Source organism: Piliocolobus tephrosceles, chromosome 4 (genome assembly GCF_002776525.5).
Source record: "Piliocolobus tephrosceles isolate RC106 chromosome 4, ASM277652v3, whole genome shotgun sequence".
In the NCBI taxonomy this organism is placed as follows: domain Eukaryota; kingdom Metazoa; phylum Chordata; class Mammalia; order Primates; family Cercopithecidae; genus Piliocolobus; species Piliocolobus tephrosceles.
Window position 1 is genome coordinate 155,951,940 of NC_045437.1, and position 23,924 is coordinate 155,975,863.

The following is a 23,924-nucleotide window of genomic DNA, read 5'->3' on the forward strand; positions in this document are numbered from 1 at the left end:
GGCCGGATCTCAGCTCACTGCAAGCTCCGCCTCCCGGGTTTACGCCATTCTCCTGCCTCAGCCTCCCGAGTAGCTGGGACTACAGGCGCCCGCCACCTCGCCCGGCTAGATTTTTGTATTTTTTAGTAGAGACGGGGTTTCACCATGTTAGCCAGGATGGTCTCGAGCTCCTGACCTCGTGATCCGCCCGTCTCGGCCTCCCAAAGTGCTGGGATTACAGGCTTGAGCCACCGCGCCCGGCCACATTCAGTCCATTTTCTACATGATGGGTGGTCCAGGGGAACCATGCCAGTAGGCCCCCAATTCAGCAGCGGGTAATACTCAGAGGAGAATAGGGCAGGTCTCAGTTTCAGTTTTGTTTGTGCTTCTTAATTTCAAGTTCACCTGTGTTCAACCATGTAAGTGTTTTTAAAGTAATCTTAGTAGTCCCTTTTAAATTGTGTGTGCAGTAATTGCTGGAAGGAAGAAGTTTTGGGTTTGAGTTACTGCTGTGTCAGCTTTAGCTCGGTGCTTTTTGTCTGTACCGGGCTGGAGCCAGGATGGAGGGGAGATGCTTTCCTGTCCAGACTGAAGAGTTACAGGGAGGAAGGAAGCTGTCTGCTGACAACGAATTCCCCATAAGATTTCTTTACATAGCAGGCTCCTTTACTCCCATCTGTACTTTAAGTATCTATTTGAATTGTAGAGTTAGCCTTGGCCCCGCCACATTCAGGGTCTCGCCTCTTGCAGAAAGGCAAGTATAGTGTTTAGGAGTGGAGTGAAGCCAAGTGAGTGCTGTGGTGCAGGCTGTGACTCTCTCTCTCCTCTGAAGGAATTTACAAGCTCAGGCTCAGCCAACACTGAGACCACCAAAGTGACGGGCAGTCTGGAAACCAAGTACAGATGGACTGAGTACGGCCTGACGTTTACAGAGAAATGGAACACCGACAATACACTAGGCACCGAGATTACTGTGGAAGATCAGGTAATGGCTGCCGTGAAAAGACGCGGATTTGCTAATTCACATCTGCCGGCCTACCTTGTGACTAAACCTACTGGCAAATTTCTTTTCTGTTCAGCTTGCACGTGGCCTGAAGCTGACCTTCGATTCATCCTTCTCACCTAACACTGGGTAAGATTCTCATCTGTTTTCTCCACAAAGATGTCCTCTCATGTTGCAGGTGGTGGAAGCCCTTTGTGACAAAATGTTTTGGGGGCTGATAGCACCTAAAATATGGCCTCCAAGACCTGGCGATTTAAGTCCTCTGGTTTTAATTTGGTCCCGGGGTCGTACCCACATCTATGCATTAACAGACTGTGCTATAATGAGGGCTTCCTAATTCAGGATTGGTGTTTACCCAACAAATGTTTTGTAAGTGCCGCCTGTGCTTGGCCCTGCACCCATCTGGAGATCTAAGGATGCCCAGGCCATGATTGTTACCCCCAAGGAGCTCACTTTCTAATAGAGGATTCGGAGCAGTGTTTAGCAGTGTTTCGAAATAAGATTCTGCATTTTGTTAGTGTTCTCCTGGCTTCAGCCATGGAGGCTGCAGGATTTCTGGTTCAGTAATAGCCATTTCATGTGAGTTAGGCTGCTGGTGACGTAAGTGGCCATGGCCAAATGGGAGTGGGTGACACTTGGAAGCAGGGCCTAACTGGTCACTGTTGCCAGCCTCATTTCTTCAGGTGTGGAAGTCCTTATCCCAACTTCCTGCTTAGGGACACTGAGACCCTGTGGGTGTAACTGCAAGGTGGCTCCTGAGGCTGCACTTTCTCCAGGCCTTCTGGCCACAGATGTATTAGGCTTGTTACTTCTTAACCCATCAGTTGGCAAGATAGCATGGCAGTCTGCCTCAATTCCTGGGTGCTTTTCAAAGTGCCTAGAAGGAATTACTCCGTTTTAGAATACACCCTTGTTTTTTTCCACTCATATTGGTGGGTCTTCTAAACCTGGGGAAGACTGTTTTGTATACTGATGATGGGATCAAGGGCATGTGCTGAATTTCAGTTTTTAAAAATTGTGGCCTGGGCGTGGTGGCTCATGCCTGTAATTCCAACACTTTGGGAGGCTGAGGCAGGCAAATCACCTGAGGTCGGAAGTTTGAGACCAGCCTGACCAAAGTGGAGAAACCCTGTCTCTACTAAACATAAAAATTAGCTGGGCATGGTGGGCGCATGCCTGTAAGCCCAGCTACTTGGGAGGCTGAGGCAGGAGAATTGCTTGAACCTGGGAGACAGAGGTTGCCGTGAGCCTAGATGGCGCCATTGCATTGCAGCCTGGGCAAGAAGAGTGAAACTCCATCTCAAAAAAAAAAAAAAAAAAAAAAAGGGTCAGATGCAGTGGCTCATGCCTGTAATCCTAACACTTTGGGAGGCTGAGGTGGGTGGATTGCTTGAGGTCAGGAGTTTGAGACCAGCCTGGGCAACATGGCAAAACCCCATCTCTAATAAAAATACAAAAATTAGCCAGGCATGGTGGTGCGTGCCTGTAGTCCTAGCTACTTGGGATGTTGAGGCATGAGAATTGCTCAAACCCAGGAGACAGAGGTTGCAGTGAGCTGAGATCGCACCACTGCACTCCAGCCTGGGCTACAGAGAGAGACTCTGTCTCCAAAAAAAAAAAACTTGTGGTAAGATATACATATAAAACTTAACATCTTTAAGTGGTGTAGTTAAATGACATTATGAATTTTTCAGTTTTGCCATTTCATATATTTTTTTTCTTTCTTCCTTTTTTCCTTTCCAACAAATATTTATTAGAGGGAGGATCTACCAAGTCCAGACCTGTGCTGGGTGTGCGGTCCACACAAGTGACTGGGCACATAGGTTTCCTACCCTCTGGAGATGTCTTCTTATAGCCTGGCTATAGATGATCTGAAGAGACCATTGTTAAGGGGCTAATTTACTCTCATTCCTCCTCTCTGCTGTAGTTTCTTCTACAAGACCACTGCCTTTTTGCAGTGGTTTGTACTTTCCCCCCAGGAACTCTGCCATGATATCAGGGAGAGGTTATCCAGAAAGATCCTGGGGTAGGATGAAGGGCTGGAGGATGTGCCCACATGCTTGAATTTGCTGCCTGGGACTTTGCCTGCTGCCCTGGGATAGCACACTTTGGAATTTGTAGGTGATTTCCTTCCCATTACCTTAGGGAGCTTTGCAGAGGTCTCCAGGCCCTGCAGTATAAAATGCAAAGGAAAGTTTTTTTTGCTTTTTTTTTTTTTTTTGGGTGTAGGGGGGACGGAGTCTTGCTCTGTTGCCCAGGCTGGAGTGCAGTGGTGTGATCTTGGCTCACTGCACCCTCCTCCTCCTGGGTTCAAGTGATTCTTCTGCCTCAGCCTCCCAAGTACTTGGGACTACAGACATGGCCACCACACCTGCCTAATTTTTGTATTTTTAGTGGAGACGGGGGTTTCACCATATTGCTAGGCTGGTCTCGAACTTCTGACCTCGTGATCTGCCTGCCTTGACCTTCCAAAGTGCTGGGTGGGTTCACGTGTTTCTCCTGCCTCAGCCTCCCAAGTAGCTGGGATTACAGGAATGCGCCACCACATCCAGCTAATTTTGTATTTTTAGTAGAGATGGGGTTTCTCCATGTTGGTCAGGCTGGTCTTGAACTCCTGACTTCAGGTGATCTGTTTGCCTCAGCCTCCCAGAGCGCAGGGATTACAGGTGTGAGCCACCGCACTCACCCTTTTTTTAAAAAAATTACTTTTTATTTGAAAGTAATTTTATACTTAGAAAAATGTGGTAAAAATAGTATGCAGAGTTCTCCTGTGTTCTTCCCCCAGCTTCCCCTAATGTTAATGGCTTATATAACTATAATGATCAGAATCAGCAAGTTAATGTTGATATCATACACTTAATCTATTGTCACAATGACATCTTTTTTCTGATCTGTGATCCAGTTCAGGATCGTAAATTGCATCTAATTGTTTTTTTTTTTTTTTTTTTTTTTTTGGGACGGGGTCTCTCGCTGTTGCCAAGCTGGAGTGCTGTGGCATGATCTCGGCTCACTGTAACCTCTGACTCCCTGGTTCAAGCGATTCTCTTGCCTCAGCCTCCCAAGTAGCTGGGATTATAGGCATGTGCCACCACATCAGGCTAATTTTTGTATTTTTAGTAGAGATGGGGTTTGACCATCTTAGCCAGGCTGGTCTCAAACTCCTGACCTCAAGCAATCCGCCCACCTCAGCCTCCCAAAGTGCTGGGATTACATGCATGAGCCACCACACCCAGCCAATTGCATCTAATTGTTAAGTCTTCCCTAATCTGGAATATTTTCTGACCCTGACACTTATGAAAAAGAGTGGCCAATTATTTTGTTAAGATGTCCCTCAGTTTGGATTTGTCTGATGCTTCCTTATGATTAAATTTAGGTTTTACATTTTTGGCAACCATAGAAGTTATTGTGTTGTATTCTTCTCAGCACGTGATGTTAGGAAGAATATTATCAATATGCCTCATTTTTGGTGATCAGTTTTGAAGTGGTGTCTGCCAACTCTCTTCACTGTAAAGCTACTATTTTTCTCTTTGTAATTAGTAAGTATCTTGTGGGTAGACACTTTGAGTTATGCAAATATTCTATTTCTCATCATACCTTTGCTGACAAATAGTAACATCCATTGGTGATTCTTGCCTGCAACAGTTACGCTTGGCAAATGGTGACTGGAGTGCAGTGGTGTGATCCTGGCTCGCTACACCCTCCTTCCTCAGCCTCCCAAGAAGCTGAGACCACAGGCGCGTGCCACTAAGCCCAGCTAATTTTTGTATTTTTGGTAGAGATGAGGTTTCACCATGTTGGCCAGGCTGGTCTGGAACTCCTGAGCTCAAGCGATCCACCTTTCTCAGCCTCCCAAATTGCTGGGATTACAGGTGTGAGCCACCACGCCCGGCTACAAATGGTGATTTTCTTTTCTTTTTTGGTTTTTTGAGATGGGGTATCACTCTGTCACCCAGGCTGGAGTGCAGTGGTGTGATCTCTGCTCATTGCAACCTCTGCCTCCCCGACTTAAGGGATTCTCCCTCAGCCTCCCCAGTAGCTGGGACTACAGGTGCCTGCCACCACCCCTGGCTGATTTTTATATTTTTGGTAGAGACAGTGTTTCACCATGTTGCTCAGTCTGCTCTCGAATTCCTGAGCTCAAGTGATCTGCCTACCTTGGCCTCCCAAAATGTTGGGATTACAGGTATGAGCCACCACACCCAACCTCAAATGGTGATTTCCTATTGCCATCCTTCCTTCACTTGTTACTTGGTATTCTACTGTAAGGAAGAGCTATTCCTTCTTTTCCATGTGTTTCTTCAATCAATTATTTATTTATATTAGTATAGATGCATGGAAATTTAATCTATGGGCTATAATCCACAGTGTCATTTATTTTGTTGCTCAAGTTGTCCCAGATATGGCCTTTGGGAGAATACATCCTGTGTGCTTTTTGACAAACTTCTGTCGTTTTTCAGAGCATGTCTTTATTTCTGGTTTCAGAAAATGTATGATGCTCATCTAGTACTTGTTTTTCCCCAGTCCTGCTATCTGCCATTTCTCCAAGGAACCTTGGTTCTTTATGTTGGAGAATGATGTCTAGAAACTAAGATTGTGGGCCTGGTGTGGTTGCTCATGCCTGCAATCCCAGCACTTTGGCATGCTGAGGCAGGCGGATCACAAGGACAGGTGTTTGAGACCAGCCTGGCCAACGTGGTGAAATTGTGTCTTTACTAAAAATACAAAAATTAGCTGGCTGTGGTGGCGCACACCTGTAATCCCAGCTACTCAGGAGGCTGAGGCAGGAGAATTGCTTGAACCCAGGAGGTGGAGGTTGCAGCGACCTGAGATCATACCACTGCACTCCAATGTGGGCGACAGAGCAAGACTCCGTCTCAAAAACAAAACAAAACAAAACAAAAAAACAAAAAAACCTAAAATTCTGGGTGCTAGGTGTACATATTGCTACTCGGTATTTGAGGAAAGTTCTGGTGATGCATGATGGAGATTAGAAATGAAAGCTGGCTTTCCAAAGTGACTGAGGGTACAGCCTGGGAAAACACCTGGCTCCCAGGAGGAGCTGAGTGTAGACCACATCTGGATGAGGCTGCAGACCTCAATAAGGACCAGCACCCACACTGAGTATCTACCACAAATAAAGCTTGCTTGTTAACCACAAATCCAGTCAGGCCTCTCTCGGGTGCTTGTCAAATTAGCACTAATGTTGAAATAGCTTAAAAATAAATCCCAATAATATCTGAAAAAGGAAGACTCCACAGACATAGTGTGCAGTGTTAGAAAGAGACCTGGAGAGAAGCCTGAGCACTTCCCAGCACTGCCCTTTCTCTTGGGGATCGTGGGCCCTGGCCAGAATCCAGTGAGACAGTGGGTGGAGGTGCCATGTAAACTGGTGCAGGTGGTGCACACCACTGGTCAGAGGCCCTGTTTGTGATCATCAGCAGCTTTTTATTAAAAATTAAAAAAAGAAGATGGTTAGAAGATGTGTGATTTTATATTTCTTGATCTTTTTGCCTTTCTAAATGTCAGCCTCTCAACAGCTGTTTAATCATCAATCATCTCAACCAGCCTGGTGCCAATCACATACTTGTTCGAAACCCAGGCTTCTTTCCCCAGAGAGCAGGCAGATGAAGATAGGTTTCTTTTTTTTGTTGAGACAGTCTCACTCTGTCGCCCAGGCTGGAGTACAGTGACGTGATTTCAGCTCACTGCAACTTCCACCTCCCGGGTTCAAGCAATTCTCGTGCCTCAGCCTCCTGAATAGCTGGCATTACAGGCACATGCCACCATGTCCTGCTAATTTTTGTATTTTTAGTAGAGACAGGGTTTTCTCATGTTGGCTAGGCTGGTCTCCAACTCCTGACCTCAAGTGATCCGCTCCCCTTGGAGTGCTGAGATTACAAGTGTGAGCCACTGCGCCTGACCAGTTTTGGATTTTTCTTATTGAGAGATAATTTAATTGTTACTCCTTTCCTTCAAACCTTGCCAAAATGTATAGAAGTAACTTAAACAAAGTTGAGGTTCCAAGGCATAAGTTTCATTGTCACTTGTTCTGTTGGTGAGCAGGTCTGTGCACACCTACCACCCAACTGCTGAGGGAGCTGAGCAGCCAAAGAAAGAGACTGACAAATCCAGTTTCTCGGAAAGAAACATTTAATAGAGACTTGCAAGTAGAAGCAATGATGTCTCAAGCAGCCAAGGGACAGTGGATCCTTGCACTTATCCTCCAGAAAGTATTCTTCATATAGCAAGCTTTTAGAGTAAAGACATGTGCATGTCTTAGACCGTCTTGTAAAAAACTTGCAAAACTTGTGACCATAGGGAGGTTAGATAAGCATCTTTACTTTTTTTATTTTTATTTCTTTATTTTTTTGAGACAGAGTCTCACTCTGTCACCCAGGCTAGAATATAGCAGCATGATCTTGACTCACTGCAACCTCTGCCTCCCGGGCTCCAGTGATTCTCTTTCCTCAGCCTCCTAAATGTCTGGGACTACAGGTGCGCGCCACCACACCCAGCTAATTTTTGTATTTTCAGTAGAGATGGAGTTTTGTCATGTTGGCCAGGCTGGTCTTGAACTCCTGACCTCAAGTGATCCATCTGCCTTGGCCTCTAAAAGTGTTAGGATTACAGGTGTGAGCCACTGTGTCTGGCTGGCATTGTTTCTTTTATGGGATTGTCTGTGATGTATTTCTTGATTGTCATGGCTGTATTAGGCTGTTCTTGCATTGCTCTAAAGAAATACCTGGTCAGGTGAGGTGGCTTACGCCTGTAATCCCTGCATTTTCAGAGGCTGAGGCAGGCAGATTGCTTGAGCCCAGGAGTTGGAGACCAGCCTAGGCAACGTGGTGAAACCCCGTCTAGACACACAGGCACGCACACACTAGCTGGGCATGGTGGTGCGCACCTATAGTCAGTTCCAGCTACCTGGGAGGCTGAGGTGGGAGGATCACCTGAGCTCAGGAGGTAGGGGCTGTAGTGAACCATGATCACACCACTGCACTCCCGCCTGGACAACAGAGTGAGACCATGTCTCAAAAAAAAGGAAAAAATACCTGAGGATAGGTAATTTATGAAGAAAAGAGGTTCAGTTGGCTCATGGTTCTGTAGGCTGTACAAGCATAGCACAGGCATCTGCTCAGCTTCTGGGAAGGCCTCAGGAAGCTTTTAGTCATGGCGATTGATGAAGCAGGAGCAGGCACATCACATGGCAAGAGCAGGAGCGAGAGAGAGAGAGAGTGGTGGGGAGGTGCCACACTCAAACAACCAGATCTCATGATAACTCACTATTGCAAGGACAGCACCAATCCATGGGTGATCCACCCCCATGATCTAATCACCACCCAGCAGGTCCGACAGTGGGGACTGCATTTCAACATGAGATTTAGAGGGTACAACATGCAAACTGTGTCAGTGGTGGTTTTGCTTCAAGATGGTGTCACTCTTGCCATGAAACAGGCTATTTTCCTTCATCACTTGGGAGGGGGGTGCTGGCCTTATTTTCAACTACGACCTCTAAAATTCTTGTCTCATTGAGAGTTTGGAACGTTTAACCTTTATTTATTTATTTTTTAAATGAGAAACCTGAAACATACAAAAACATACAAAAAAAATGTTTAATCCTCGTTCTATTCCTATCACACAGCTTTGATGGTTACCAACCCTGTGGCCAATCATGTTTTATTTATACAGCCATAAATACAGCACTCCTGCCCATATTATTTTAAATAAATAACAGCACGTAATTTCATCTGTAAACATTTTATTATGTATCTTTAAATGGCAAGATTCCATTTTAAAGGAGCATAACCATGGTATTATTATTATATTGAAAAAAGTTGATATTTCTTTTTTTCTTTTTTCTTTTTTTTTTTTTTTTTAGGTGGAGTTTCACTCTTGTTGCCCAGGCTGGAGTGCAATGGCACGATCTCAGCTCACCGCAACCTCCGCCTCCCGGGTTCAAGTGATTCTCCTGCCTCAGCCTCCCGAGTAGCTGGGATTACAGGCATGCGCCACCACACCCGGCTAATTTTGTATTTTTAGTAGAGATGGGGTTTCTCCGTGTTGGTCAGGCTGGTCTCGAACTCCCGACCTCAGGTGATCCACCTGCCTTGGCCTCCCAAAGTGCTGGGATTACAGGCATGAGCCACCACGCCTGGTGGATCATTTTTAAATATTGTCGAATCTCTAGTGTGTTCAAATTTACATGATTGTTTCATGATTTTTTTTTTTTTTTTTTTTGAGACTGAATTTTATTGTTGCTACCCAGGCTGGAGTACAGTGGCACGATCTTGGCTCACTGCAACCTCCACCTCCCAGGTTCAAGTGATTCTCCTGCCTCAGCTTCCTGAGTAGATGAGATTACCAGTGCGCGCCACCACGCCCAGCTAATTTTTGTATTTTTAGTAGAGATGGGGTTTTACCATGTTGGCCAGGCTGGCTTTGAACTCCTGACCTCAGGTGATCCATCTGCCATGGCATCCTAAAGTGTTGGGATTATAGGTATAAGCCACCGCACCCAGCCTTTTGCTGTTTTTAAAATAACAGGTTGGTTCTCTAGTCTCTAAAGATGACAGCTATGTGGTTTGAGTGTTATTTTATTTATTTATTTATTTATTTATTTTGAGATGGACTCTTACTCTGTTGCCCAGGCTGGAGTGCAGTGGCGCAATCTTGGCTCACTGCAACCTCTGCCTCCTGGGTTGAAATAATTCTCCTGCCTCAGGCTCCTGAGTAGCTGGGATTACACATGCCCGCTACCACGCTCAGCTAATTTTTGTATTTTTAGTAGAGACAGTGTTTCACCATGTTGGCCAGGCTGATCTCGAACTCCTGACCTCGTGATCCACCCGCCTTAGCCTCCCAAAATGCTGGAATTACAGGCATGAGCCACCATGCCTGGCCCTGAGTGTCATTATAATGCCTAGAATAAACATATTGTTTAATATGTTTCAGCCTTTTGCTGATATTTTCCTTCTTGAGGCTCACATTGCTCCATTGTTGAATCCCTTGGGAGCCTCTTCAGGTTAGCTTGTCCTTTTGCCTCCACCCCAGTAGTCTTCAATAGCTTTGATAGATGTTTTAGGTCACTGTGTACATCTCCTGCCTAAGATCTATAGGCAGCCATTTCTCCAAGGAGCACTGGTTCCATTTAGGAGGAAATGGTCTAGGTGCTGAGGATGAAGCATTAATCTCAGTGTGAATAAAGCTAGAAGTGAACAGTGCTGTGTAGTCCTTGAGGCTCTGAGTGGATCTGGTTCCTCCTGTGGTCTCTGCTGAGAATGCAGCTTCCTGTGGGAGATGTTGACCTTGTAACTGAATGATAGAAACAATGAGATAAAAATGGCCCATGTTTTATTTGTTAGATATGATCTTGTTCTCCAGTGTGTACTTTTGGTAAAAGACATGGTAATAATAGGTCTGCAGGTAACACTATTCACCTGCTCTTCCTAAGGGATGCTGGGTCTCGAGGAACAGGCAGTACAGACACCGAACTGCTTATAGACTCACATCTGGTATCATCAGGTTGGACGTGGGGTACTGTCTGGCTAACTAACTCTTCCTGGCCCCCATGTCTGCAGAGTTACAGGTTCTATATCAGTACCTGGTTCTCTGAAATACGTACTTATTGGGGTCTCATGAATATGGTATTGAAATCCATTTTACTGTTGTATTCACTTGGAAGGAACATAGCCTATGTTTTCTTACTTAACTGTGTGAGCCACAGAGTAAGAAGATAACCGTCTCTTTAAAAGCTGCTATTTAGGTAGCTGTCTTCATGACAGATGAATCTTTTCCACAGGTTTGGAAAATATCAAAGATGCATCTGTCTCATAATTACGTGGTGGCTTTCTACCTAATGAATGCCTGTGTAGGCTGCTACATTAAGCATACAAAGAGGATAGGACAAGGAGAAGTTAGTTCATATTTATTTTCCAGGCTTTTCCTGTCTGTGTTCTCACTTCATTAGTGTGGGGTTTCTGCAGACTGGGTCCCCGTGGAAGAGAGGTTGTGTCCTGCTCATTGTGGTACAGCAGTGCCTTAAGGGAGAACTGGAGCCCTGACTTCACCCCCACCCCACTCCCTTTATTTGACCTAGGATTAAAAAAAAATAAAAAAAAAGGCATTTCAAGGTGAGTTAGCTTCTGATCTTAATACAACTTCTTTTCCTTCAGGAAAAAAAATGCTAAAATCAAGACAGGGTACAAGCGGGAGCACATTAACCTGGGCTGCGACATGGATTTTGACATTGCTGGACCTTCCATCCGGGGTGCTCTAGTGCTGGGTTACGAGGGCTGGCTGGCCGGTTACCAGATGAATTTTGAGACTGCAAAATCCCGAGTGACCCAGAGCAACTTTGCAGTTGGCTACAAGACTGATGAATTCCAGCTTCACACTAATGTGTAAGTGTACGTGGGGGCAGCGGGGTGAGGAGTGGGGTTGGAGTGTGTGTGGTAAGGGGATTGCTTTCATTAGTGTTTTTTAAAGAAAGCCCAATTTTTAACCACTGTAAAGTGAGTTTGTTGGCATTAGATGAGCCAGATGGCCTGCTGCTATCATTTGTTTCCCACCTACCCATTTCCTAGAGTGTCTTAGATCCTTTCCACTCTAGGAACAGTAAATATTGCCACAGGTACACAAAGTGGCTGATTAATTACAGCAGGGACATGGTGTCAGTCCAGAGTGTGTCCATTCCCTGCAGTTTTTGTTTTAGTTAACAAAACAGCTCTCAGCTCTCTTTCTCTGTCTGATGCCTGAGGATTAGCCTGCTGGGCTTGATGACATGTAGACATGGTAGACAAATTTAGGAGCTGATTGTCTTGAGTTACAAAGTATCTTCTCTGTATAGTGAAACATGTAAAAGTAACTATTGGACAGTATGGTGAAGGGAAACAGTGATTATAGATTAGGAGAGAGCCCCTTGAGAATTGAAGTAGATTGATGATTTAGGTTAAGGGAAACACATTTCATTCATGGGTCTTGTTTTATCATAAACCTTGTTTTATTCAGTTTCATGAGGAATTAACCTGTGACAGGCACAAGCTGGGTGCAGAGTTACCATGTTTATTTCTTTCCACTAGAGGTCACTAAAGAAGTAACTTCTTAAACTTAAGGCAAATCAATGGTATTAATGTGTAAAGTAATATTATTTCCATTAATAAATTTTTTGAGGAATTTTTATCATTAATTTGGAATCTGTTACAGCTAAAAAGTCACAGGAAAACTATAGAGATGGACAGTCTAGTGGTTGGCAGGGGGTGGGGAGGGTATGGCTACAAAGCGGTGATTGAGGGAGTTTGCAGGAGGGAACTGTTCTGTATCCTGACTGTGGTCATGGTTACATTAATCTGTATATGTGTGTTAAAATTCATACAAATGTATACCAAGAAAATAACCATTTTGGCCGGGCGCGGTGGCTCACGCCTGTAATCCCAGCACTCTGGGAGGCCGAGGCGGGTGGATCACGAGGTCAGGAGTTCAAGACCAGCCTGGCCAAGAAGGTGAAACCCCATCTCTACCAAAAATACAAAAATTAACTGGGCATGGTGGCGGGTGCCTGTAATCCCAGCTACTCAGGAGGCTGAGGCAGAGAATTGCCTGAACCTGGGAGGTGGAGGTTGCAGTGAGCTGAAATCACGTCACTGCACTCCAGCCTGGGCAACAGAGGGAGACTCCATCTCAAAAAAAAAAAAGAAGAAAATAATCAATGTTATTGTGTGTTTAATTAAGAAAAGGTGAAACATACAAAAAAGCTATAGGAAACATACCACATGCATAGAAATGTTTTTGAATGTAGAATTCTGATTGGCATGGGAAGTTTTTTCCTTAGTTTGAAATTGGGCATTGGTACCAATTCTAGGAGGAACAATGGCTGTTAGCCATTTCCCCCACATATCTGAGCTTCAACATTTTTAATAAGCAACAAGTGGGTGTGGTTTATTTTTGGAACCAGTGTGAAGGCAGCTGACACAACTCATCTGGGTTGCCCTGGTGCTTGCAGGGGCCCAGATGCGTAACAGAAAGTCTTTGTGCTTCATATAGATGAATTTGAACACTTCCAGCTGTTTATTTATTTATTATTATTATTTTTTGGTGACAGGGTCTTGCTCTCTCACCCAGACTGGAGTGCAGTGGCATGATCTCTGCAGCCGCCGCCTCCCAGGATCAAGTGATTCTTCCGCCTCAGCCTTGCAAGTAGCTGGGACTACAGGTGCACACCACCACACCTGGCTACTTTTTGTATTTTTTGTAGAGGCAGGATTTCGCCGTGTTGCCCAGGTTGTTCTTGAACTCGTGAGCTCAAGCGATCTGCCTGCCTTGGCCTCCCAAATGCTGGGATTACAGATTACAGGCGTGAGCCACTGCGTCTGGCCTCTTGTTTATGGTTTTGAAAGCTCTGTATAGGAAGGCAATATTATGTTCCTGGTTTTAGGATATTCTGAAAAGTCTGGCCTTTTTAAAAACATGTAAGCCCAAGAAACTTCCCCAGTTGAATATATTACTAAAGTCATTAAAAAATCTGTTATTTTTGACAGGCTGCTGTTTTATTGTAGCATACTTGGGCTGTCTAAAGAAGACAGGATTCCCTGTGAATCAGGCAGTGCCTGGGTCTCCCTGTACTTTCTAGAAGCATAATGTCTGTCTCACTGAATTTCATGGGGAAGCGAGAATTTACAATGTGTGGCTCATATGTGTAATCCCAGCTACTTGGGAGGCTGAGGCGGGAGGATCACTTGAGGCCAGGAGTTTGGAACCAGCCTGGGAAACAGAAATACTGTGTCTCCAAGAACATTTTTAAAAATTAGCTGGGCATGGTGGCAACATGCCTGTGATCACTTGAGCCCAGGAGTTTGAGGTTGCAGTGAGCTATGATTTTGCCACTGCTCTCCAGCCTGGGCAACGGAGCAAGATCCCACTCAGGGAAAAAAAAATTTAGAATGTATTCTCTAATTTAGGGAGAGTGTCTTGTGAAATCTAGAGTTTTTGTTCTTAGGTCCTGAAGCCCTTTGCTGGATTCCAAAGTACATTGGCTCTGACGCACAGTTACCAATGCCATTTCCACTGGAAATGCCCACAATGATGAGGCAGAACTCAGACACTGTGATTTTATGTTAAAGATGTTTGAGAGGGTTTAGGCAGGCTTGAAGACCATCTGATGTAAGGAGGATGGTCATTCCTTTTTAAAAAATTGCAGCATTAAAATTTTTTTAAATTTTTTTAATCAAAGGAGTCTGAACCCATGGTTGTAAAATCAAACAGTACAGATGGGCTTTGAAAAGCAGTGATTCCAGCCTTTAGGGGTGGCAGTGACTGCAGAGTTTGTATAGGCTGTTCAGCTGGGTGGGGCAGACTTTCAAATTCTGAGAGCTTAAGCAGGGCCCCCAAAGAGGAAGAAGAGAATTATAATGACTGAAGAAGGGAAAGGGATATTCCCAGCAACTGGGGTCATTCAGTGTGTTTGTAAGAGAGAGGGAGCTTGACCAGCTGGGGTTTCATTCTGAATGTTTCTGAAAGAGCGAGACATTTTATGATGTAGCAAAAAACTCCCTTTCAAATCCTGCCGGGACCTTAGATGTTGCAGCATGGGTGAGGAGTATGCACAGGTGGACGAGACGAATTGTGGATTAAGCTCTTTTGAAGTGCCACTCCTCCAAGAGGCTGGGTCAGTGCCAACCGTATCTCCCAAGCAGTGGCTGCAGCAGGTTGTGCCAAGGGCTCTAACTTGCCTTCTGAGGCATATGTGCAGCCCTGCCTTTCTTGTCATTTCTGGCTGTGTTCTTTTCTCATTTTCTTCTCTTTCCATACCATTTTTTATTTTTATTTTTATTTTTTGAACCAGAGTCTCTGTTGCCCAGACTGGAGTGCAGTGGTGTGATCTCAGCTCACTGCAACCTCTGTCTCCTGGGTTTAGATGATTCTCCTGCCTTAGTCTCCCAGGTTGTTGGGATTACAGGTGCCCACCACCATGCCCAGCTAATTTTCATGTTTTTAGTAGAGACATCATCTTAGCCAGGCTGGTCTTGAACTCCTGACCTCAAATGATCTGCCTGCCTTTGCCTCCCAAAGTGCTGGGGTTATATGAGCCACAGTACCCGGACTTCCATGCCATTTTTCTGGTAGAATCATTTATAAAAGTAATAACATCAGTAGCAGTAAAAATAAATCCCTCAGATTCTCAGTGCTCTACTTGCTTCTTTTCTTTTCTTTTTTTTTTTTTTGAGACAGAGTCTTGCTCTGTCGCCCAGGCTGGAGTGCAGTGGTGCGATCTCGGCTCACTGCAAGCTCTGCCACCTGAGTTCACGCCATTCTCCTGCCTCAGCCTCCTGATAGCTGGGACTACAGGTGCCCGCCACCACGCCCGGCTAATTTTTTGTATTTTTAGTAGAGGCGGGGTTTCACTGTGTTAGTCAGGATGGTCTCGATCTTCTGACCTCGTGATCCGCCTGCCTTGACCTCCCAAACTGCTGGAATTACAGGTGTGAGCCACCTCGCCTGGCCTGCTTCTTTTCTTTTCTTTTTCTTTTTCTTTTTTCCTTATGGAGACAGGATCTTGCTGTGTTGCCCAAGCTACATCCTGGGCTCAAGCGGTCCTCTTGCCTCGGCCTCTCAAAATGCTAGGATTACAGGCATGAGTCACCATGTGCCCCTTCTTCCCCGGCTTTTTCTTTTTTTGTTTGAGACAAAGTCTTGCTTTGTCACCCAGGCTGGAGTGCAGTGGCGCAATCTCGGCTCACTGCAACCTCCACCTCCCAGGTTCAAGCAATTCTCCTGCCTCAGCCTCCTGAGTAACTGGGATTACAAGCGTGTGGCACCAGCCCAGCCAATTTTTGTATTTTTAATAGAGACAGAGTTTCACCATGTTGGTCAGGCTGGTCTCAAACTCCTGACCTCAAGTGATCTGCCCATCTTGGCCTCCCAAAGTGCTAGGATTACAGGCGTGAGCCAGTGTGCCTGGCCAGGTGCCTGTTCCATACTTATCAGACTTCCTGTAATTTAGTACCTGTTTTGTGAAATTTGGTGAACTTCTGACTTCCCTTAATATCAGTATTGGTTCAGTCTGTTTCTGGCATCCCTGTCTTCTGGGAGACTTGGGTGGATCTGTCTGGGCTGCAGCTCGCCTCCCTGGGAAGCTCAGCATCTGTGCTGTGCTTGTTTGCAGGAATGACGGGACAGAGTTTGGCGGCTCCATTTACCAGAAAGTGAACAAGAAGTTGGAGACCGCTGTCAATCTCGCCTGGACAGCAGGAAACAGTAACACGCGCTTCGGAATAGCAGCCAAGTATCAGATTGACCCTGACGCCTGCTTCTCGGTGGGTATCTGTGGAATCACGCATCTCACAGGCAGGCCCATCTGCTCTTTACGTTGGAGTCCTTCAGGTTTGCTGGAGTGCTGTGCTTCAACTTATTCAAAGTGAGAGATGCTGCTGGGTGCGGTGGCTCACGCCTATAATCCCAGCCCTTTGGGAGGCCAAAGCAGGCAGATCACTTGAGGTCAGGAGTCTGAGACCAGCCTGGCCAACATGGTGAAACCCCGTCTCTACTAAAACTATAAAAATTAGCCGAGCGTGGTGGCAGGCACCTGTAATCCCAGCTACTTGGGAGGCTGAGGCAGGAGAATTGCTTGAACCGGGGAGGTGGAGATTGCAGTGAGCCGAGACCAAAAGACTCCGTCTTAAAAAACAAAAACAAAGTGAGAGATGTTCTCACTTTGAAGAGTTCCAAATGAGTACAGTGATCATACTACTAGTACTTCTTATGGGTACCAGGCACGGTGCAGAGCCTTTTATGTATAGACTACTGTGTTTAATCCCATTTGAAATAGGTGCTTTGTTTTTTTAATCATCTCTGGGTTTTTTTATTTCTTGTTTTTTTGAGACAGGGTCTTGCTTAGTTGCCCAGGTTGGTTGCAGTGGTGTAATTGCAGCTCACTGCAGCCTCAACGTCCTGTGCTCATCCTGCCACCTCAGCTTCCCAGGTAGCTGGGACTACAGGCACACCACCATGCCTGGCTAATTAAAACATTTTTTTAGTAGAGACAGTGTCTCGCTCTGTTGCCTGGACTGGTCTCAAACTCCTGGGCTCAAGCTGTCCTCCCACCTCAACCTCCCAAATGTTGTTGGGATTACAGGCATGAGCCACCATCCCTGGCCAATCATCTCTGTTTTTTTTTTTTTTTTTTGAGACAGAGTCTCCCTCTGTTGCCTAGGCTGGAGTGCAAGTGGCACGATCTCGGCTCACTGTGCAACCTCTGTCCCCCAGGTTCAAGTGATTCTTCTGCCTCAGCCTCCCATGTAGCTGGGACCTACCACCACACCTGGCTAGTTTTTGTATTTTTAGTATAGATGGGGTTTCACCATGTTGGTCAGGCTGGTCTCGAACTCCTGACCTCAGATGATCTGCCTGCCTCGGCCTCCCAAAGTGCTGGGATTACAGGCATGAGCCATGCCCCCCGCCCAGTCATCTCTGTTTTTACAAATGAGGAACTAGAAGCTTAGAAAGATGAGTAACTTGCCCAAAGGAACACAGCAGGAAAGTGCTGGGGACTGGATTTGAGCCAGATTGATTAGCTTACTGTTGAACCTCTTCCATTAATACCAGTTCCTGTTCTATAATGCAGACTATTAAAAGGGGCACTCTGAAATCTAGGGTTCTAATTGATAATTTCCCCCCACCTCACTTTTCATTCTCCTTTTCAGCTCCTGCATTGCATATTAAGAAATCAGTAGTCAGTTGGCATCTTGCAGACTCTCTGGCATTGCTCACAGGCCCTCGAACTACTTCCCAGTTTTTGCAGTAAATCCTATTGGGCTCATACTCTTGTCACAGGGTACTGGAGGTTGTATCTCTTTGGGGTGGAATGAGGGAATCTCATGTTGCAGAATGGTGTCTGTACTGATTTCTGTAATTTATGGACAGCCCGTTTTAAGTCTCCTAAACTATAACCGAATTTGGCTCCCTTAACAGGCACTTAAAAACAAGAGAAAAGGAGCCTCATTATATGAGCAAAAGGACATGGGCCCCTAAGAGGCCTTCCTTCTCTCTGCTTTGTTCTTATGAGGGGTGTTAGATCTCAGAACACCATTTGAACAGGAACAGGAAAGTATGCACCTACAATTGATATATTTTGTATTGAATTTAATGAATCTCATGAACAAGATGGTCATAAAAAAATTTGATTCTGAAGTCAAAGGTTGGTTGACCAAACAGCTCTTATTAATTTTGGAGATGGAAGCGCAAAGTATTATACTTAATGTTTTCTCTGTTTTGTCATTTCCTTGACTAGGCTAAAGTGAACAACTCCAGCCTGATAGGTTTAGGATACACTCAGACTCTAAAGCCAGGTATGTGTTGCTTGTGTGTGAAATCGGTTCTTTGTCTTAAAAAAAACTGTGGTGCTGGTTTGCTGATTTATGTCATTGCTTATAAAATGTTTATATAATACAGTGGGTATATATAAATGGGTATATATAAAGTATAATCAAATGTTTATAAAGGAGTACGGGGTCATTATAAAACATTTGGAGAATATGAGATGTGGCAAGCAGGAGGAAAAAGGCTGAGGCTAACATATATTCTTTGCTATTTTCTTCCATCCTTTTTTCCAATATGTACATAATGCTTGATACTTGTTTCTGGCAGATTCTCAAAACTAACTTATAAATCAGTCCCACTGTAAAAAGACAAAGAAATAGGAAAAGTGGTTTGCAGGTTTCCTCTGCACAGTTGGCTAGGCCAGTCCGTGGTGTATTACAGTTCTAGCATATAACCACCTTTGAACCCTGGAAATCTAAGATTACCAGCTACTTCCTGAATCAGGTTATTCCAGGGAAGGTCAGTTTGTTGTGTGCATCTGTGGATGTGCATGCACACTACCCATGTGTGTACATTGAACATGAACATGTAAGACCTTAGGTTGGATTCAGGATTGAAGTTTCATTTAAAGGGATGATTGCCAAAGAAGCTTACTGTATGCTACCAGTACTAGAGACTACTTGTACCAGGGGAACAGTGAGAGGAAAAAGGAACGTGGGGTTCCAGAAGTAGATTTGGGTAGGCTCTCTGGGCGGTGGGATCATTAGTTGTTTTATAAGTCCACTCTAGGATACCTGTTGGTCAGATAGTGCTAAGTAACAAGGATTGAAGGGCCGTGTAGTTTGGACCCTGCTGATAATATCTGGAACAGGTTCTGAATTTGTTGTTAATCTTTCTTGTCATTTCTTTCCTCCATTCCTCCTCCTTTCCTCGCCCTCATTTTTCTCCCTGCAGGTATCAAACTGACACTGTCAGCTCTTCTGGATGGCAAGAACGTCAATGCTGGTGGCCACAAGCTTGGTCTAGGACTGGAATTTCAAGCATAAATGAATACTGTACAATTGTTTAATTTTAAACTATTTTGCAGCATAGCTACCTTCAGAATTTAGTGTATCTTAATGTTGTATATCTGGGATGCAAGTATTGCTAAATATGTTAGCTCTCCAGGTTAAAGATGATTCAGCTTTAAGATGTTACCCTTCCAGAGGTACAGAAGAAACGCATTTCCAAAAAAGGTTCTTTCAGTGGTAGACTCGGGGGGAGCTTGGTGGCCCCTTTGAGATGCCAGGTTTCTTTTTTATCTAGAAATGGCTGCAAGTGGAAGCTGATAGTATGTAGGCACTTTGTAAATTCATATTGAGTAAATGAATGAAATTGTGATTTCCTGAGAATCGAACCTTGGTTTCCTGACCCTAATTGATGAGAGGCTTGCTGCTTGATGGTGTGTACAAACTCACCGGAATGGGACTTTTTTGGACAGATCTTCATGACCTGTTCCCACCCCAGTTCATCATCACCTCTTTTACACCAAAAGGTCTGCAGGGTGTGGTCACTGTTTCTTTTGTGCCATTTTGGGGTGGAGAAGGTGGATGTGATGAAGCCAATAATTCAGGACTTATTCCTTCTTGTGTTGTGTTTTTTTTGCCCTTGCACCAGAGTATGAAATAGCTTCCAGGAGCTCCAGCTATAAGCTTGGAAGTGTCTGTGTGATCGTAATCACATGGTGACAACACTCAGAATCTAAATTGGACTTCTGTTGTATTCTCACCACTCAATTTGTTTTTTAGCAGTTTAATGGGTACATTTTAGAGTCTTCCATTTTGTGTGGAATTAGATCTTCCCCTTCAAATGCTGTAATTAACATCACTTAAAAAAACTTGAATAAAATATTGAAACCTCATCCTCCTTCTGTTGTCTGTATTAATAAAATATAAATAGCCGGGCGCGGTGGCTCAAGCCTGTAATCCCAGCACTTTGGGAGGCCGAGACGGGCGGATCACGAGGTCAGGAGATCGAGACCATCCTGGCTAACACGGTGAAACCCCGTCTCTACTAAAAACTACAAAAAACTAGCCGGGCGAGGTGGCGGCGCCTGTAGTCCCAGCTACCTGGGAGGCTGAGGTAGGAGAATGGCCTGAACCCGGGAGGCGGAGCTTGCAGTGAGCTGAGATCCGGCCACAGCACTCCAGCCTGGGCGACAGAGCGAGACTCCGCCTCAAAATAAAATAAAATAAAATAAAATATAAATAAACAGAGCATTTATTTAGATTTGTTTTTTGTCTCCATGCTGTGTGTATGTATTATATATTATTTGTTTTCACTCTCTGTATAACAGATTACTGTAAATTTAGCTGCTTAAAACAACACTCATTTATTTTACAGTTCTGCAGGTCAAAGCCAGGCAGGTATGCATGCCTACCTGGGCTCTGCTTAGGTTCTCACAATGCTGAAATTAGGGTGTCGACTAGGCTGTCTTCTCATTTTAGCTAGGGGCTTGGCGTCCTCTTCCAAGCTTACAGCGTTGTGGTGGAATTCAGTTATTTTCAGTTGTAGGATGGAAGTCCCTATTTCTTTGTTGGCTGAGGCACTCTCAGTGCTTAGAGGACACCAGCATTCCTTGCCATGTGGTCCCCTACATCGCCAAAGCCAGAAACAGAAAAACTCCCTCATGTGAAATCCCTCTCACACTTCCGGTCTCCTCCAGGAAGAGCCCCAAACCTTTTAAGGACTCACCTGATTAGGTTAGCCCACCAAGGGTAATCGCTGTTTCTTCAAGTTCACTGCCAGGTGAAGTAACCTAATCACTGGTAATATCCTTTCATGTTTGTAGGTCCCTCCATATGGGTTATGGGAAGGGGTGATTTTGGAATTCTCCCATATATTTATATATTTTTAATAACTTGATTGTGGAATTTTTTTTTTTTTTTTTTTTGAGACGGAGTTTCACTCTTATTGCCCAGGCTGGAGTGCAATGGTGCGCAATGTTGGCTCACCGCAAGCTCCTGGGTTCAAACAATTCTCCTGCCTCAGCCTCCCGAGTAGCTGGGATTACAGGCATGTGCCACCACACCTGGCTAATTTTGTATTTTTAGTAGAGACGGGGTTTCTCCATGTTGGTCAGGCTGGTCTCGAACTCCTGACTTCAGGTGATCCGCCCGCCTTGGGCTCCCAAAGTACTGGGATTACAGGCGTGAGCCGCCGCGCCTGGCCGATTGTGGAAATTTCAAACACAAAAGAATAGTAATAAACTCTATGCATGATCCAGCTTCAACAAATATGAACATTTTTTTCCATTCATGATTTTTCAGCAGAATTCCTTTTTTTTTCTATGTTTGAAAGTGACATTCAAAACAGGAACCATCTATTTTTAGCATTTTATGCAACTGATCACCCAAAAACTGTGGGCCTCAGTATTTGTCATACTTCAGGGACTTGCAGCTATTTCTAAGTGAATGTTCATAGAATTTGTCCAGAGATTATGGCACATAGTGGTTGCTGGGTACATCTAGTCAGATGTCAGGTACAGTATTTTTTTTTTTTGAGACGGAGTCTCGCTCTGTTGCCCAGGCTGGAGTGCAGTGGCGTGATCTTGGCTTACTGCAACCTCCGCCTCCCAGATTCACACCATCCTCCTGCCTCAGCCTCCTGAGTAGCTGGGACTACAGGCACCCGCCACCACGCCTGGCTAATTTTTTGTATCTTTAGTAGATACAGGGTTTCACCATGTTAGCCAGGATGGTCTTGATCTCCTGACCTCGTGATCCGCCCACCTCGGCCTCCCAGAGTATTGGGATTGCAGGCGTGAGCCACCGTGCCCGGCCAGGTACTGTATTAAAATATTTTACTTTTAGAGACAGAGTTTTACTCTGTCACCCAGGCTGAAGTGCAGTGGCATCATCATAGCTCACTGTAGCCTTGAACTCCTGGACTCCAGTGATCCTCCTGTCTCAGCCTCCTGAGTACTTGAGATTACAGGCACAAGCCACCATACCTGGCCCTAAAATATTTAAAAATGTATAAAGGGTTCTCTTGAGTATGAGGGAATATTTCCCTCACTAGTTACTTATTGTCTGCCTGTGGCATGCAGCATGTTGGAATATCATTGTGCAAAATGCCTTGAGTTCATAATATCTCATCAGTTAAGAGAACTGAGACAATCTGGTATGAGGACACAAATGGACAAAGTGGAGTATGAGTCAGGGAAGAGGACTGCAATGTGTTTATTATAGATGAACTTTAAAGTCAACAAGCAGAAACTAAGATTGTGAAGCTCATTTGTTGAACTAAGTGGTTTTACAGACAACTTGAGTACAGCTCAAAGAAGGGAAGCTCCTGGGGGACTGGGAGGACTTTGCACCTTGGCTGAGGTGGAGAGTTTCCAATAAGGACACCATTCAGTCTATGTGGGCTTCTGGGGGATTTCGGGAAATGTGCAGATGAATGACTTCTTAGTTTTCTTAACACAGAGTTTGTGTGTTTCTGAGCTGTCACCAGGGTGAGATAAAAGCTTAGGGGAAACCAGATTCAGGAGTAGAACACAGGCCCTTTAGAGAGGCAGCTCAGCTGTGTCTCTGTGGGATAACAGCAATCTTCGCAGGGAGTCATAGAGACCAGAGTGGTGAAGCTTTGGGTACAATAAATGTCTTGCTTAACGTCACATTGATTTTCCTGAAATTGATCAAATGGAACTTTTATGAATTGAAGCCTGTATCTGTTTATTAAGGAGACATTCACAGAACGTACACACAGAGCAAAGTATGGTGCCAGGGCCCTAGGTGAACTTGGAAGTTTGTAAGTTTGCATTTTCATATACTGGGGATTTGAAGTAACAAAATTTAAAAAGAGAAGCTTATTTTAGGAAATCGAAGTTACTTTCAATGGCAGCCCCTCACCCCTACTTCCTAGCTACCTACCTTTCCGCCACAATTTCTTCTTCTTCTTCTTATTTTTTTTTGAGACAGTCTCTCTCTCTGTGGCCCAGGCTAGAGTGCAGTGGCATCTCGGCTCACTGCAGCCTCCATCTCCCGAGTTACAGCGATTCTCCTACCTCAGCCTCCTCAGTAGCTGCGATTACAGACACGCACCACCACGCCTGGCTAATTTTTTTTATTTTTAATAGAGACGGCGTTTCTGCATGTTGGCCAGGCTGGTCTCGAATTCCTGACCTCAGGTGATCCGCCTGCCTCGGCCTCCCAAAGTGCTGGGTGCCACTGCACTCGGGCCGGTCCATAATATCTTTATCATTTTGCGCAGTGTGTATTTTACACCACAGTCGCCCTCACAAGAAAATAAACTCTACCAAGGCTGGGGGTTCGTTTTGTTCACTGCTGTATCTTAAATAGGGAGAGGTGCTAAATCTTTTGTTGAAAAAAATAAATGACTGCGGGGAAAGAATTTTAAAAATTACTTATAATCCCATCACCCAAATAGGACTACTTAACATTTGTGTTTCTTTCACCTTTGAGCGAGGAAGAGCAGTTACTTCGCTTTCGTGATCAGTCTATTCTACAGCTTGATTTTCCTTTTTAAAATGGCTAAAACGCTTTTTTTTGGCTGTATAGTATCCAATCATGCAGGCGGCAGGGAGGGGCTCGGTTTGGCCCTCTTCAGCATGTTACAGTCTACCTTTAAC

At 44.8% G+C, this 23,924-nt stretch overlaps 1 protein-coding gene across 4 annotated transcripts in view; it reads left to right on the forward strand.

Annotated features, from left to right (window-relative positions):
- The window catches only part of VDAC1 (voltage dependent anion channel 1), a 34,193-nt gene extending 14,001 nt beyond the window's left edge, over positions 1-20,192 (forward strand). For all 4 annotated transcript variants that reach the window (XM_026449484.2, XM_026449487.2, XM_026449486.2 and 1 more), the window contains exons 4-9: positions 812-964; positions 1,059-1,111; positions 11,155-11,382; positions 16,140-16,290; positions 18,264-18,321; positions 19,247-20,192. In XM_026449484.2, coding sequence (XP_026305269.1) covers positions 812-964; positions 1,059-1,111; positions 11,155-11,382; positions 16,140-16,290; positions 18,264-18,321; positions 19,247-19,338 — 735 coding nt within the window. In that variant the 3' untranslated portion in view covers positions 19,339-20,192. The remainder of the gene's footprint in view (positions 1-811; positions 965-1,058; positions 1,112-11,154; positions 11,383-16,139; positions 16,291-18,263; positions 18,322-19,246) is intronic.
- Positions 20,193-23,924: the final 3,732 nt, after the last annotated feature.